This window comes from Colossoma macropomum, unplaced genomic scaffold (genome assembly GCF_904425465.1).
Source record: "Colossoma macropomum unplaced genomic scaffold, Colossoma_macropomum, whole genome shotgun sequence".
Classification (NCBI taxonomy): domain Eukaryota; kingdom Metazoa; phylum Chordata; class Actinopteri; order Characiformes; family Serrasalmidae; genus Colossoma; species Colossoma macropomum.
Window position 1 is genome coordinate 6,190,426 of NW_023494786.1, and position 17,008 is coordinate 6,207,433.

A 17,008-nucleotide genomic window follows, 5' to 3' on the forward strand; every position below is an offset into this window, starting at 1 on the left:
TACACTTTTAATAAGAAGAATCATCAAAGTGGAAATCAGTGGTTTTCCATCAGTCATAAAAAACATAGAAAACAGCCAATAAGAAAATATGAATGAAATGATTCATACCTTAAAACATATAATGAGGAGGTTCATCACTAAAATCTTCCTGAGTTTAGCTTTGGTGGAGTCCAGGATCAGTTTAGAGACCGGCTTGAGCAGATATGTGTACAAGGCTGGCTTAACAGAGGGGTCAGCTAACTTAAACACCTCATCAGAATAGTTCTTTAACTTGAAGGTCAGCAGGTTTACTACTGCTGAGGATGCAGCTGATGTGCAGCTTTCCACACTAGAAGATATTACAGGGGTTGTCCTCAAATCTATACTTGGATGCTTGGTTGCATTGGAAATGACCATCTCTGAGGCCTCATTCATCAGGATACTGCTGACCAGCTTTGAGGCCTCAACCTGGAAAGCTGAGACATCATCCTCACTGATGCAGTTAGAGAGGATTGTTTCCAAGATCCTCTCACAGTCAGGTTTTCCTTTTCTATAACTCTGCATATCACCACAACAATGGGGAGAAACACCTGCCTTAGGTTCCTAGCTTGTCTTAAAGGACTGTCCAGTTAAACTTATCTGGCCTGGGGTCTCCACAGCATTAGTCTCTGTATCTGAAGGTGGCCGAATCATCCACAGATCAGGTGGTGAAGATCTATCGCCCGTTGCTATGTGAGCTTGACTTTGCCAGGACGCTGGTTCACTCCTAGCAATATGAAGAGTCATACCATCAAGTGAATTAGCCAATTGATGGGGAGGTTCATCATCAGATGCGACGGCAACTGGGCTGCTCTCTTCTCTGGAGTGGCACGGCCGAGGCCCCCTCAATTCTAGTGGCTGAGAAGTAATGCTCTTTACAGTTTCCGGTTCCTCTTGATCTGCGCTGTCTATTTTCCTGTCCTGTCCTTGTAAGACAGCAGGTGTACTAATGGTTCTCTGCAGCTCCCCCGTTAATGTTGCAGTGAGGTTCACATTACTTTTTAAGGTGTTCCTGGAATCCAGATGTGGCCAAGGCGAAAACCTCATGTGAAGGGAAATAAAAGATTCAAAAAGATCATCATCAGATGGGACACCACTTGAGTCGTCATTTTTTTCAGCCACATCAGACTGTGGAGGTACAGCAGAAGGAGGTTCTTCAACCATGTTGGATCCAGTTGCACTACTGGACTCTGTTGGTGTGGCTGCTTTGGGGGAACTCTCTGCCTTAATGCTGTCAGCTACAGCTTTGAGGAAGTTACACAGAGGTGCATCTGAACTGAACTCCTGGAGATCCTCTGATGTTTCCTCTCTGCAGATGCTCAGCAAACAGTCAGTCACAGCTCTCACAGTCTCAGCTGTGATATGAGACAGTGTGTCTTCTAGAACCTCATGGATGTTGACCTTTGAGTCTTGGGAGGCACTTAACCAGTCAGACACTAAGCACAGGCGCCAGAACTCCTGCATCTTGGTTGCGGCAGACAGGACGAGTTTTTCTGCAGTTTCCATACTGGTACTTGCAGTCAGAGGACCCAAGTGAAGAGTTTGCATAAACCAAAAGATCTGTGAAAATGGAGTTTATCTACAGAAACAGAGAAACAAGCACAGAACAGAACATTTATTGCCAGGAACACGTTTCCAAAAAGCTGCAGCAGGGGCAACAAAAGACTGTTAAAGTTGTGTAATGCTAAAAAACAAATTAACTAATTAAGTTGAATGGCAACAGGTCAGTGACATAACTGGCTATAAAAAGAGCATCACGGAGAGGCTTAGTCTTTCAGAAGTCAAGATAGGGAGGGGTTCACCACTCTGTGAAAGACTGCACGATCAAATAGTGCAACAATTCAAGAATAACAAGTCTGAAAGTAAAATAGCAAAGAATTTAGGGATTTCGTCATCTACAGTACATAATATCATAAAAAGATTCAGAGAATCCAGAGAAATCTCTGTATGCAACGGACAAAGCTGAAAATCAACATTGGCTGGCTGCGATCTTCGGGCCCTCAGGCAGCACTGCACTAAAAACAGACATGATTTTGCAGAGGAAATCACTACATGGGCTCAGAAACACTTCTGAAAACCACTGTCTGTTCATCACAGCATCCACAAATGCAAGTTAAAACTCAACCATGCAATTAAAAAACCATATATAAACAGGATCCATAAACGTTAATGACTTCTCTGGGCCCAAGTTCATTTGAGATGGACTAAGGTGAAGGGGTAAAGTGGTTCAACGAATCAAAATTCTTTTTGGAAATCATGGACACTGCATCCTCTGGGCTAAAGAGGAGAGGGACCATCCGGCTTGTTATCAGTGCACAGTTCAAAAGCCAGCATCCGTGATGGCACGGGGGTGTGTTAGTGCACACGGCATGAGTGGCTTGCACATCTGTGAAAGCACCATTAACGCTGAGCAACATATACAGGTTTTGGAGGAACATATGCTGCCATCCAGATGATGTCTTTTTCAAGGAATGCCTTGCTTATTTCAGCAAGATAATGTTAAACCACAGTCTGCATGTATTACAACAGCATTGCTCTGTAGTAAAAGAGTCAAAACTGATCTAAACTGGGTGCTAAACTGACCTGCCTGCAGTCCAGACCTCTCACATAGTGAAAACTATTGCCGCATTATGAAATGAAAAATGGCACAAAGCAGACAATGAAATGTCAAACAAGAATGAGAAAAATTTATCTTTCAAAACTACACCAATTTGTCTCTTCAGTTCCCAAATGGGTACAGAGTGTTGTTAAAGGAAGAGGCGATGCAGCACAGTGGTAAACTTGTCCTGTACCAACTTTTTTGAAACCTTTGATATGTTGTCTTTGTACAATTTTTTTTAATTATAGGGTTTAAATGATTTGCACATCATTTCATTCTGGTTTTATTTACATTCTATTTAGAGCGTCCCAACTTTTTTGGAAAAGGGGTTGTAGTGTGTGTAGCATTTTAGGGAACAGTAATATCCAAAATATTAACAAGACCATTTGTTTGCTGTGGCTGCAACAGCCGCAAGCAATACAGTGCTCTTATTTATTTTATTTTTTTTACAAATTCGTTCAAACTCAGTAACAATAAAAGCCATTTGAAACATAAACTACAGGGTGATTCAAAAAGATTCATCTGATTTCAAAATGGAGCTAAGGGTTCTAGGCCAACCCCTGAAAAACAACCCCACCAAACTTTACAGCTGGCACAATGCAGTCAGGCAGGTAATGTTCTCCTGGCATTTGCCAAACCCAGACTCATCCATCAGACTGCCAGAAAGAGAAGTGTGATTCATCACTCCTCAGAACACGTTTCCACTGCTTCAGAGTTGTGGTGTGCTTTACACCACTCCACCTCGCCCTTTTGGCACTGTGCATTTTGTGAAGCTCCTGACTCGCAGTTCTTTTGCTGATGTTGCTTCCAGAGGCAATTTGGAACTCTTTAGTGAGTGACTCAACAGAGGATAGGCACTCGGCAGCTCCTCTCTCCACTTTGTGTACAAATAATTTATAAAAATGAGTATACAACTGACTATATGCATGCAACTAGAAGTGCAACTAAGTTATTAATTATTAACTACAAATTATTATAGAGTTATATAGACAAGAACAAGCTTTTCTGCACTTAATTAATTTGCCTATAAAATCGTCTTAACTACTTTGCATACATTTTTAGCTCCAAAGCACATTTTTAGACATTTAGCAAAATGTGGGGAAAAAAGTATGAGCTACTGCTACTGATTTTTGCCCAATTATCACCAAACTGGTGTCAAAATATTTAAGAGTTTAAGAATAAATAATGATGAAAAGCATGTTGACATTTAAAATGAGCACCGTCTCATTCTTACAACACAGTTTTGTCAACAAATACTATTTTTCCTGACCTAAATATACATTGGTAACTTCTCCCAATTACTAACCAATACAACTAAATTAATTATTTTTAAATAACAAAGACAAACGACTCAGTTGTGGCTAATAAATGTGAATTAGAAGGTGTGTCATAACTCAGAATTCGAATATATGTAGAATTAATGGATTGTCTAACAAAAGTAACAAAAAAAACACTTTCTTTTATGGTACAACAAGCATCTAGTATCTAATGTCAAGTATTTTTTGCTGGTCAGATACAAAGTACATAGTATGTATTACCAAGGCCTTACTTATAAATGTATCAATTAATATGGAATCATCTAATGTACTAGATAAAGGTATTTACTCTATATTACTCTGTACTTCTTTATCAGGTATGTATGTATTTACTGAAGTAGTTTGTGGTACTTGCCATCATTTTATAAGCATTAAATGCTGAACTATACCTGCTCTTTCTTACATTTGTAACATATTAAACGCGCAAAGTTAAATACGAGTTACTTACCATAACATTAACTAAAGTGTGAGGATGCAGCACCATAAAGGTCCTGCTTATCACGTAAGGTGCACTGGCCCTTTGTCCCCATAACTAGACATCTACAACTCATCTTGGACATAAATCAGACACTTTTTATAGCCACCTAAGTTTGTAAGTGTCAGAAACACTGAGTCACTTGAGCAGAAGATCAAATTAATTTCTTGCCTTTTGTAAAATCTCCTTTAAGGTTTTTATCCGGCTCTCCTGCCAAGGCGGTGGTAGCTCAACTCTGAAAACCTTGCTGAAAAACTAAATAAACAATAGGAGGACTGTTAAAACATTTAACATTAATAACAACTGTGTGGACAGATGAATCAGAGCTTGACGGTTTTGCTGTGTTGACCACTTACTATACTATACTACTATACTACTTATAAATTTGAACAAAATATAATAACTATATTTTATTAGTGAAAGTTTTTAGCCTTTAATTTATCATTCTACAGTGGCCTCCACATATATTGGCACATCTGGCAAACATGAGCAAAACAGGCTCTTAAAAACATTCTTCATTGCTATCAAAATACTGACAAAAATCTAACCTTTAGTTGTAGTACAGTGATTGAAAGAAAACAAACTAAATCTTATCATGAAATAAATCATTTGTTGGTACTGTTAGAAAATATTTCTGTTCATGTTTTATGTTTACACCTGATTGATTAGGTAAGCCATGGTTTCCTGTTTCACTAGAGTATAAATATGAGGTGGCACATGGGTAAAGTCCCATTTTATCCATCATTAAGATAAATTCCAATCAATATAGTATAAGGTGTGAGAAAAGGATGTTGAGCTGCATAAATCAGGAAACAGCTGCAAGAAACGCTAAACAGCTGAAAATGCCCATATTCACTATCAGGGCAATAATTAATAAGCAACATGGAGATGTTAAGAATCTGTCAGGAAGGATGTATGGCTATACTGACTGCATGCAAAATGAGGAGGATGGTTCAAGTGATACAGACACAAAGATAGCCATGCAGAAAAGTACCTCATCCCCACTGTGAGGTATGGTAATGGACCCCTGTTGTTGTGGGGCTGATTTTCTTCCAAAGGCCCTCAACCCATCAATCAGGCCATCAACTCCATCAATTACAACGTACCAGCAGATATTAAATCAAAACCTGACTGCCTCAGCCCAGAAGCTTAAACTGGTTAATCTTCCAGCAGGACAATGATCCGAAGCACACCTCAAAATAAACTCAAAAATGGTTCAAAGGCCACAGATTTAAAGTTCTGCCATGGCCTTCCCCAGTCCCCTGACCTAAACCCCTTAGAAAACCTGTGGGAGGAGCTGAAGAGGAGAGTCCACAGTGTGGAGCTCAGAATCTGCATAGAGGAATGGTCTCAGATCAGTTGTCATGTGTTCTTCAGTCTCATTAAGCATAAATAGGTGGAGTCAGAGCTGTGATCATTGCAAAGGGAGGCTACAAAGTATTAAATGAAGGGTTAAACACACAGATTGGAGAAAAATATTTATTTCTGATAAGATTTAAGATTTTTGTTCATATTTTGAAGATCAAAAGGATAAGCAATAAAGAGTATTGTTTACAGCCATTTTGCACATGTTCACCAGGGCTGCCAATATTTGAAGGCACTGTAAAAAATATTTCTGTGCAGCTTTTATACTGATTTGTTCCATAAAATCATAATGTATGCTACCACATTTTTGAGAATTTAAACATTACAGTTGATGTCTTATTTATGATATTTATGTCTTATTAAAATTAATAATTTGGCACTATTTAATTTCTTAAATGAAATGCAATTTCACTCAGTCTTCTGTGGCACTAATGTGGTGGTGGTGTATTTGTGTGTGTTGCACTGGTCTGAGTGGATCAGACACAGCAGTGCTGCTGGAGTTTTTAAACACCTCAGTGTCACTGCTGGACTGAGAATAGTTCACCAAAAACAATAATGCATACATCCTCATTAATCTGCGCAGCGGGAGGAGTTTGACCAAAACAGAGGCGTCTCTCAGCTCTGCCCACCATTCAGACTTTGAAGTGAAGAGCTGTTCTATTGCGCAATATCCGCTACCATGAAGAACCTGTCTCACCACTTGTTGTAGCCACAAAATTTCACATGGGTGATGTAAAATATGGAGTAAAACACTGAAATGTTGCCTGAGGCCAATATTAAATATAATAAATATATAAATACTGCATTATAGAATAAATAATTCATTCTCATTTCATTCTCAGATATTATTGTCATTTTCACACTAGTATGTTGGGATTGATTTTATTTCAGAACAGCATCATCCTGTGTGTCTTTTTAAACTAAAGGACATTTTCAAAGCTGTGCTAGTTTGTAGTTTACCTCCTTATGCTCTGAATCATATCTTAAATTTTGAGTTTAACTGAAATGTTTTCAGATCCTCTGTTTAGGAGAGCTAAAGGGACTAATGCTGTTTCCTTCAGACCTTTTATAGAATGATGACCGTAAAGCCTCATTAATTGTGCTGAAGGTAAAGGCTTGTTTTAAAGGGAGTGGCCTAAACGCAATACAGCCCTGAACTCTGGATTTGTCCATATCAGAAACTCCAGGTCTAAATAGTTTGTTTTTGTTGTTGAAAATGCTGTTATTGCGCCCCATGGGAAGCAACAATGCTCCAAAACCAACACATTTTGTCCTGTGTACATTTTCTCCCCTAAATGTCGGCAGGACATGATTTTTTCATATATAACAGCTAATAAAATATACTAACCTTAATTTTAACTGTTAAAATATTATTGCAATAAAATGCATCCAGACTATACAAAACCCTCAGAGCTCCCAGACAAAACTGCTTGGCTTAACTCCCTTCTAGCAGCACTAACCACATCAGTCACATTCTGTTTTTGCAGATTTCCTGTTTTTTTTGTTTTTTTGTAGTTGCAGTGATCTGCGCTACCCTCATCATCTGTCTGTCTCCTTCCTGTTTCTTATGTCTCCTCATATAATTAAGATGTTATAAGACAGCACTCAAAATAAAGCTGCGCTCTCCACTTCTTAACATACTCAAATGTAACCAATCTTTTCTAGATGCTTGTTCCACTTATTCCAATCATTTTCTATTAGGTAAAAGTGTGATGTGCACTCATAAATATACTCACATTTATTAGTGTATTTTCTCCTAAACATATTCACATTAATCTTGCATGAACTTACAAACAGTTCTTACCTTTATACTGCAGGCATTTGTTCTTCAGAACAGACACACAGGCTGTATCCCTTTGGTAAAAAACTGTGGATACATAAAAAGCATAAGAATTAATTAATCTTTTGAAAATATAAAAATAGATAAATCAATTCTTGATTACTGCCAATTTCTTAATAGTGATGGTAACAAAGTCAACATTAATCAAATGAAATCAATCAAATATTAATTTAGTTTTCTTACCTGCTCTGAACAGCTTCATCGTCTTTGTTTCACTGTACAGAGCAGCTGTAATAATGAGCTGAGGAGACACATGTGACATATATGTGGTTTCATTGGAAGGAAAGGCAGCACACAAGTCGTGCAACCCACTGACTCAGTGTTAGTTTAGTTATGCACAATTCCAGTTCTTTATTCCACGTATTAGACAGTTTCTCAAACACATTAATATAAATTAAAGTTTACATCTCAATCTAAGCATTTTTACTTTACAAATCTCAAAAAATAACATTCTGCACTTGATAATGGAGAATAATCAGTGAGCATACACTGATAGTACAATCCATACAATCAGTTTTCCCTCAGTCTTGAGATTTAAAACTAAACTTATAAACTAAAACAATTGTGGTATTGATTGACAGGTTAGTGTCTGCACTAAGACTGCTTGTTTCAATGAGCTATGAATGACAAAATAAAAATAATATAAAATTACAGCATCCTCTTGTTTTCACTGCCAATAGCTTCTAAAAGTTAAAAATGCTGACAACAAGAAATGCTAAAAGAATGCTGTAAACAAAGAGTAGGCTAACTTCCAGATACTTCTATTTTCTCACATGGTTGTTTACTAACAGCAGAACAGGTTAACTTGTGTCTCAAATGATGTGTCATATCTTGTAATTAAAGCTTGATTTATGATGACAGTGAAGTTATAGTAAGCTAAAAAATGGTAGTACAATAATGGATGTTGGTTTTAATCCCACAGCTCAATGAAGTCTAATTAAAGGTTGAAACATGGAAGAATTTGAAAACACCAATTTAAATTTCCAATGAAAACTTCACGCAAAAGGTAAAAATAGAAAACCAAAATTCTGAGTTCACATCAAAATTGAATATAAAATGTACTTTGCAGATTTAAAAGAGTGTAAAATTATGAAGGGGCCATTCTGAGTGAAAGGAATACTGCTTTATTCAAAATCTGGCAACAGTAAAAACAATTCAGCTCAACATATCTGCAACAAACAACTTCACATGGTCAGTCTAGCACCCTCTGATTATGCTGCCATTCTGTGGTAAGACATACAGAACATTGAAACTCGTGGACAAAGATGTTGTCTAGAAGGCAGCATAAGATGTACCAACATGTGTTTATATACACTATATTGCCAAAAGTATTTGCTCATCTACCTTCACACGCATATGAAATTGGGTGAGATCCCACTCTTAATCCATAGGGTTTAATATGATGTCAGCCCATCCTTTGCAGCTATAACAGCTTCAGCTCTTCTGGGAAGGCTTTCCACAAGGTTTAGGAGTGTTTATGGGAATTTTTGACCATTCTTCTAGAAGTGCATTTGTGAGGTCAGACACTGATGTTGGACGAGAAGGCCTGGCTCGCAGTCTCCGCTCTAATTCATCCCAAAGGTGTTCTATCGGGTTGAGGTCTGGACTCTGTGCAGGTCAGTCAAGTTCTTCCACACCAAACTTGTTCATCCATGTCTTTATGGACTTTGCTTTATGCACTGGTGTGCAGTCATGTTGGAACAGGAAGGGGCTAAACTCCCCAAACTGTTCCCACAAAGTTGGTAGCAAAAATTGTCCAAAATCTCTTGGTCTGCTGAAGCATTAAGAGTTCCTTTTACTGGAACTAAGGGGACAAGCCCAACTCCTGAAAAACAAACACACCAAACTTTACACTTGGCACAACGCAGTCAGACAAGTACCGGTCTCCTGGCAACCGCCAAACCCAGACTCGTCCATCGGATTGCCAAATGGAGAAACGTGAATAGTCACTCCAGAGAACACGTCTCCACTGCTCTAGAGTCCAGTGGCGGCGCTTTACACCACTGCATTTGATGCTTTGCATTGCGCTTGGAGATGTAAGGCTTGGATGCAGCTGCTCGGCCATGGAAATCCATTCCATGAAGCTCTCTACACTGTTCTTGAGCTAATCTGAAGGCCACACGAAGTTTGGAGGTCTGTAGCAATTGACTGCAGAAAGTTGGTGACCTCTGCGCACTATGCGCCTCAGCATCCGCTGACCCCGCTCTGTCATTTTTCGTGGCCTAACATTTCGTGGCAGAGTTGCTGTCGTTCCCAATCGCTTCCACTTTGTTATAATACCACTGACAGTTGACTGTGGAATATTTAGTAGTGAGGAAATTTCATGACTGGACTTGTTGCACAGGTGGCATCCTATCACGGTACCACACTGGATTTCACTGAGCTCCTGAGAGTGACTCATTCTTTCACAAATGTTTGTAGAAGACAGACAGACAGACAGAGAGATAGATAGATAGATAGATAGATAGATAGATATACAGAAATGCACTTGCATCTTACTATCAAGATAAACAAGATGAGCTGTAGGCTAATTTCTTAGCGGGAGCCACTGAAGTGATGTGAATATTTATAAGCTAATTTTCTTGTTTGCGTGTTTTGTATACGTTTCTGCATCTGCAGTGTTGCTAACTTTGGTCTTGGCGTTGTTTTCTTACAGGTTACTTCATCTGCAAATGCATCAATGAATGCAGATCCACAGCGCAATTTCATTGTCTTTATTGCAGCCAAACAACAATATGCAAAGACCAGTTTAAACATCATGTATCCCAGTGAAGCAGTGAAACAAAGACCACCAGAACAGAAGTGCCTTAGTCACTCCCACCACGACATGCCCCCATCAAAATGGACATTACAGCACAGAAACACCTCAATGCTCAGTGTGTTGATTATGCAAATAGAGTGTTTGCAGTGGCAAAATCTTTCATCCACCCAGCATCCACCCATTGACATGTCATTAAAAGGACATGGGGTCCAACCAAAAGAGCTGGACATCTGCAGAATTAATGCACAGTTTGAAGAGAAATCAAACAAAAAAAACAAAATTCAGTGTCGTGAAATGCAAGTGTGCCAAAATCTGTTATATGTTTGTATTGGAGAGAAAAAAAAAATAAATTCAGAAGATTTAAGAGATCATTGTTGTCTTTAATTCCTGGACTACTTGCTCTTTTTACAAAGGTTGTTGATGATTCTAAAGGATAGTGTAAAAACAGATTCATAACATGAAATAAGAGGAAGATTAGATAGAATATTTGTATTTGTAAACCAGAAACAGCGTAAAATGTTTTAAAAAAAAACCCTTTAAATGAAAATGAAACCAGTAGAATTATTAGTTTGCAACACGTAAAATTTACAACTAATCTCCTTTTTTATTACATACGCAAATTTGAAATGCATTTACAAAATCAAATTTCCACAATCTTTTAACAATACTGTGCAACAGGTGCTTGTCTAGAGTGCATTTTAAGTATGGAGTCTTCCAACAAGGTAAAATTACCTGAACCAAAGAGAATTTTAACATTTGTTTCACTACAAAGAAATCAGAAAAAATGAAAAGTATTATTTATTGCATGTTTTGAGCTTGTATTCATCTGAAATTACCAAAACCAATCCACTGGATACAATTTAACTTATTTGAACAAATAAACATTTTAATAAATCAACCATTTATTAATTTATTCATTATGCATTATTAAGTTCATACAGTGTCAGACTGAGGGAGATCTAAGATTCTTTATAGAAATGGTTGAGACCAGCTGCTGGTTTGGCAACTCAGAGCGTTCTCCTGCAACTGAAGTGGATGGCTGAGTCGATCATCTCACTGACCTTTTGCAGTCAAACATGCAGAATGACTTCTTGATGAAGGTGAGGATTTTGACTGCTAATGACTTGAAATACTACAGTAGAATCACTTCATATAACTTTAGGTGCATAATAGAAATGACTCTTAACTGATATCCATTAATGTTATTTTATTAGTTTCAAATTTCAGTTATTATTTAGTTGGACTAACAATTATGAGGATTTTGACTACAAATTACTGAAAAATGCCAGAGTGAAATTACTTCATAATTCATATGTACATGTATAGCATTAAACTCAACTGATATCTGCTGGTTTTACTACTTATTGGAAATGACCATTTTACAATAGCCACGTTTACATGCAGCCTGATAATCCGTTAATAATCCGACTAATAGCTCAATCGGAATAGAATACGTCCATGTAAACACCTCAATCGGAATAGTCTAATCCGATTGAGGCCATTCGGAATACAATTTCTATCCGATTAAACGAGGTGGGTAAACTAAATAACCCGTTAAATAGAAGAATAATAGCCATGTAAACGCCTGAATCCGATTACATTCCAATCGGAACGTGTTCTGCGCATGTGCGTCGCGTCACGGCGAAAGTTTACACCGCTCAACATGGCGGAGCAGAAACTGGTCTGGACCTCACGTGATGTTCGCTGTCATGGTAACGTTTACTCTAAGCGCTACTCCACGCATGCGCGTCATTTTGCATCGGATTACTTGTAGTGAGCATGTAAACGAAGATTTTCCATCAGATTGTTAAATAGAGTGTGCATATAAACACCTCAGTCTAAATCTGTAATCGGATTGTATTCAATCGGATTGCCAAAAATCGTTGCATGTAAACATAGCCAATGTGTACTGACAAGTTTGGGGATTTTGGCTGCCAATTACTTAAAGACTCTACAATTCAAAATAATAATCTACTGATTGTTGATAACGAGAGTCGATATGTGTTCAGTAGATATCCTTACTGAAAAGAGAAGCAATGTTCAGTCTAACAATGATGGAAAACCTGTAAACAATGTTGCGCCACATGCGTAAATCAAGCGCTACGCCGTGGTTCTTGAACGTACAGCATGATTGACAGGCTCGTGAGGTGACGTGCGGTAGGCCGGGTCAGATGTGGGCGGGGCTGGATGTCCAGCTGCGCCTTCCTACAGCTGAACGCACTGGTCTGTCACACAGACAGCGTGTGAGCTGCAGAGAGACGGATACACAGACAGTCCTGCTTCAGACGGACAGACGGACACATCAGTCACTCTGATCAATAAACACATCATTCATAAAAGTGCACGGCCTGTCTGTCTGTCTGTCTGTCCTCCACAGCGCTCTGACTGTGATGAGGAGAGAGTTTCAGGCCTGGTGGACCGGTCAGGAAATCTGTCTGCAGCTCAGAATGACTGACTGGTGTTTCGTCATGAACTAAATAAAAGCAGCGTTGTAAAGTTTGTACACGGTTCTCTGTTTGACCTTCACTGATCTTCACGGCTTATTTCAGTGTATTTAGCTGCGTGTCTGGGTCTCGCGCAGCCTGTGTGCACGCGCTGTCCTGTTAACCTGGGCGCCGAAATGAAAGGCAAGACTATCCGCGCGGAGGCAGCGCGTGTGAATAAACAGCGAGCTGGAGCGCTGCTTCTTTACCTTCTCACTGCAGGGGTCTCGCTGAGACTCGCAGTAAAGCAGCCCCCGCTGAAAACAGCCACACAAACCATGAAGAGGGCCTGCTGGTTCCTGGTGGTGTCCAGTAGGCACTAATGGTGTTTAGTGTTCTCCTCATGGGCTGATATCACAGTGTAAAGGACTCTAATGGTTCTAATGGTCTTTATTCAGCCGATGCCGATCCGTGTGTTTTGTGTGCGCATGAAAAGTTTTAAAACCTCAAAGCGTTTTAAAACTTTATACACATCACTTTAAAGATAAAGGAGACACAAATGGAGCGTCTCGTATACACAAAACTGACGTCTGACCTGCCAGGTAACTTTTTTCTTTTTAATTTCTTGTCCATTAGATGCTTCTGTCAGGCGACGTTGGGGAAGTAGGCTATGAGTCATTCCTTCAGGAGCTGATGTGAATGACATCATCACTCTGAATCTGTTTTCTTTTATTGTTTGATCACCCCTCCAGGTTCAGGTAGACATCAGGCAGAGGGGAAAAACCCTGGAAACGTGGCAGCACAAAACATCCATCACCTTGACATCAATGACCCCAGGACGTATGGTGGTCCTCCAGCTGGTGCACATGCATCGGTGGGCCTCTACATTAGTACGTGCTAGAAAGCTGCTCCGGCCTTTTCAGTGAAGCCCAAAGACATTAAAATGCATAACACTGAGGAGAACCGGCTGCTTTTGAGATGAGCGGTGTGTGTATAGAGGCTGGAAGGAAGTTTGGTGTAGACTATAAATATGATCCTCTGACTAAAGTGCTTCTTACATGGACCAGATGAACTTGGGAATACCTGCCACTTTTACAAGAGCACCAGAAATGATCCAGAGCAAGAAGAAGCTTGAAGCAGAGAGATACTGTAATAGTTGTATGTAGTTCATCCCCACAAAACTAGATAATCGAAAAAACAAACCAAGCCTTACCTGACTTCAGTGGACCAGTGCACCAAACCAAGCTACAAACCAAGACATACATGCTGGAGTGGCCTGTGAATAAGCTGTGTTTGTTACAACAGGACATCAAACAGACAAGGACTGACAGCTGAGAGTTATCGTTATTCTCAGTTTATTGGTTTGTGGTTCAGCATAAGTTGTAGTGCATGTTTGGAATGAACAAGAAAGTACTGCTGGTTCTGGTTAATATTGTGCTCCACTAGGGGGCAGTACTGTATTAGTTTGCTCAGTTGCAGAGCTGCAACAGACACTAGAGCAACACAGTTCTTTGAGGCTTTGTGACAGTAAATCAAGTTCAGTGAACATTTTTTTTATTTTTTGTTTATTTATTTATTTATTTATTTATTTTTATTTGTTTGCCTTCTTTCATGAATGTTTGGCTGAAACATGGACTGGACTTCATGAATACTGGAACTTCCATGGGACTCCTTTAAAATGTGTTCGGTTCTTTGCCTCTCACAAGTAAGACCAGTTAAACCAGTTTATGGGTGAAAGGTCAGAGCAACTGAAATGAAGACTTTTAGTCTGAACTTTAACTGGAGACAAAAATGTGGACCCCTCACTGCACCCCACACACACACAATAATAATAATAATGTAATAATTAGAGCATTGCTGGTGAGGGACAATCAGTGACATCTGCAGCAGAGTGTAGTTTCAGATCCTCTGGTGATGTAATGAGACTGAAATGAGCTCCAACCAGTTTCTCTGGTTCTAAAGAAAACAAAGTTCAGCCGTGTTCTGGTTCAGTCTGGACTGAGACAGAGAGAATTCAGCTCTCTAATGTTCTAAAGGCTCCAGTGGGAGAACATATTCTACTGAAATGGAGATGAAGTGTCTGTGTTGGTGGTCAGTGATGTTTCTGTTGTAGATCTGCTGTAAATGAACACAGATGAAGGTGGACTTGGACTTTCTCACTGAAGACGTCTAGACAAACCTCAGAAAAGGTAAAAGTGCTTTCAGTTCCTCACAGATATCACTGAGGAGTCCTCTGATCTGCATTAATGATGATATTTATTATAATAACAGCTTTAAACTTAGCAGCTCACAGAGCTTATACACAAGAACATTCAGAAAACAATAACAGTATGTTTTTGATTAAAAAGTAATAATAAAAACAATTCAGACTTAGAAATAAAAGAGTAATACTCAAAGAAATAGAATAGTTGCAAAACAAAATCGTATGCACAAAACAAGAAACTTAATAAAAATACACTTCATTAAACTCTAATAATAAATATATAAAGTTTTATAGGAGTTCATTAAAATCTAAAGTGAATAAGGTGTTAATGCCCTTGTGAGTGTTGAGGGTGAAGGACTTTAGGAGGAAGTGAATTCCTGATGCTGTCTGTGTAGAAACTAAAGCAGCTCCACTAGTTTTCTACACTTTGTAATAGAACACCTCCAGGAAGCTTTCATAGATCAATAAAAGTGATTAGAAGTGCAGATAACATCAGCATTATTGCCATAACCTCTCATCACAGATGAGATTCACTATACTTTGTGTTAGAATAAACACAGATCATCATGAATACAGTATATATTCTATCAGTAAATACAGTTTATTAATAATGAACTGAGAGATCAGAGAGAGACAGTAACATTATTGATCATGACTATCAGGATTATAGAGGTGATCAGTTCTACTGTCTGTTTATACTGAGATTCTATCAGTGAATACAATTTATTAATAATGAACTGAGAGATCAGAGAGAGACAGTAACGTTATTGATAAAGATTATCAGGGTTATAGAGATTATCAGTTCTACTGTCTGTTTATACTGAGATTCTATCAGTAAATACAGTTTATTAATAATGAACTGAGAGATCAGAGAGAGACAGTGACGTTATTGATAAAGATTATCAGGATTATAGAGGTGATCAGTTCTACTGTCTGTTTATACTGAGATTCTATCAGTAAATACAGTTTATTAATAATGAACTGAGAGATCAGAGAGAGACAGTAACGTTATTGATCATGACTATCAGGGTTATAGAGGTGATCAGTTCTACTGTCTGTTTATACTGAGATTCTATCAGTAAATACAGTTTATTAAAAGCTCAGTTCATCAGTCTCTGAGTGTTTCTATCAGCTACTCTATGAAGATCCTTAAGATGCCATAACAGGATTAGTCCTGTGGAACTAAAGAGAACCTAACTGCAGCCTAATGGAGAGTCTGAGCCTCTATTAGCTCTGAGTAGATTGGTCATCTGTAGACGGCTGAACTACAGCAGCTCAGAGTGATGGACCATTTACTGAGAGATCAGATTACTGTTCCACTCCAACAGCGTCCACCTGAGAATGACCACACAGTTCTGGATCAATATTACACAGAGACCTTTTATTATTATGGAGATCAGATGAAGCTGAAATATGAGATTTATGTCTCCACAACATCATTGTTTATTCAAAACTCTGTTTCCATCACCCTGTATCACACTTCATCTGTATTAATTGACTTTGTTCACCTCAGTTTAATGTAAAATCATCTTTTATAACATTTAGGTTGTCTTTTACGTTGAAGTTTTCTAATGTCCAGAATTCCTGTACAAAGTGATAAAAAACCTTCTAATGTGCAGTTCTGTATGATGGACAGTATGAGCTCTACACAGCCTTCACTACAGATCAGTATCATATAATGACTGATTATGATTAATAAAGACTGGAGCAGCAGCAGATGTGATCAGTAGGTCTAGAGCCTGTTTCCTCTGTCTGCTTCAACTTCTTCCATAATGATAAATATGGATTGGATCATTTTAATGAAAAAACATTTCCTGCTGTGTCAACAACAAACTCACTGGTCAACAAAGAGTAACTATGCATTTTTATGAAATATAACTGTTCTTAGCAGCATCTCCAGTGTCCAGCTGGGTGTGGAGAGTAAAACCGCAGTGATGGAGCTTCATCACTCCAGCAGTGGAGGAAGAACCTCTGACTCAAAGTGAGTAACTTTATATCAGCTCTTAAT

The 17,008-nt window shown here is 38.7% G+C and overlaps 1 protein-coding gene and 1 long non-coding RNA gene across 2 annotated transcripts in view; one reads left to right on the top strand and one right to left on the bottom strand.

The window, feature by feature from the left end:
* Positions 1-1,280: 1,280 nt before the first annotated feature.
* LOC118799093 lies at positions 1,281-7,835 on the bottom strand. The gene is made up of 3 exons (XR_005006092.1): positions 7,797-7,835; positions 7,578-7,640; positions 1,281-1,597 (listed from the first exon to the last, which is right to left on the bottom strand). It is a non-coding gene; the product is annotated as an uncharacterized LOC118799093 (long non-coding RNA).
* A 6,943-nt stretch (positions 7,836-14,778) lies between these two features.
* Positions 14,779-17,008, top strand: part of LOC118797380 (NACHT, LRR and PYD domains-containing protein 12-like) — a 30,507-nt gene continuing 28,277 nt past the window's right edge. The window contains exons 1-2 of the mRNA XM_036556721.1: positions 14,779-14,986; positions 16,889-16,981. Coding sequence (XP_036412614.1) covers positions 16,935-16,981 — 47 coding nt within the window. The 5' untranslated portion in view covers positions 14,779-14,986; positions 16,889-16,934. The remainder of the gene's footprint in view (positions 14,987-16,888; positions 16,982-17,008) is intronic.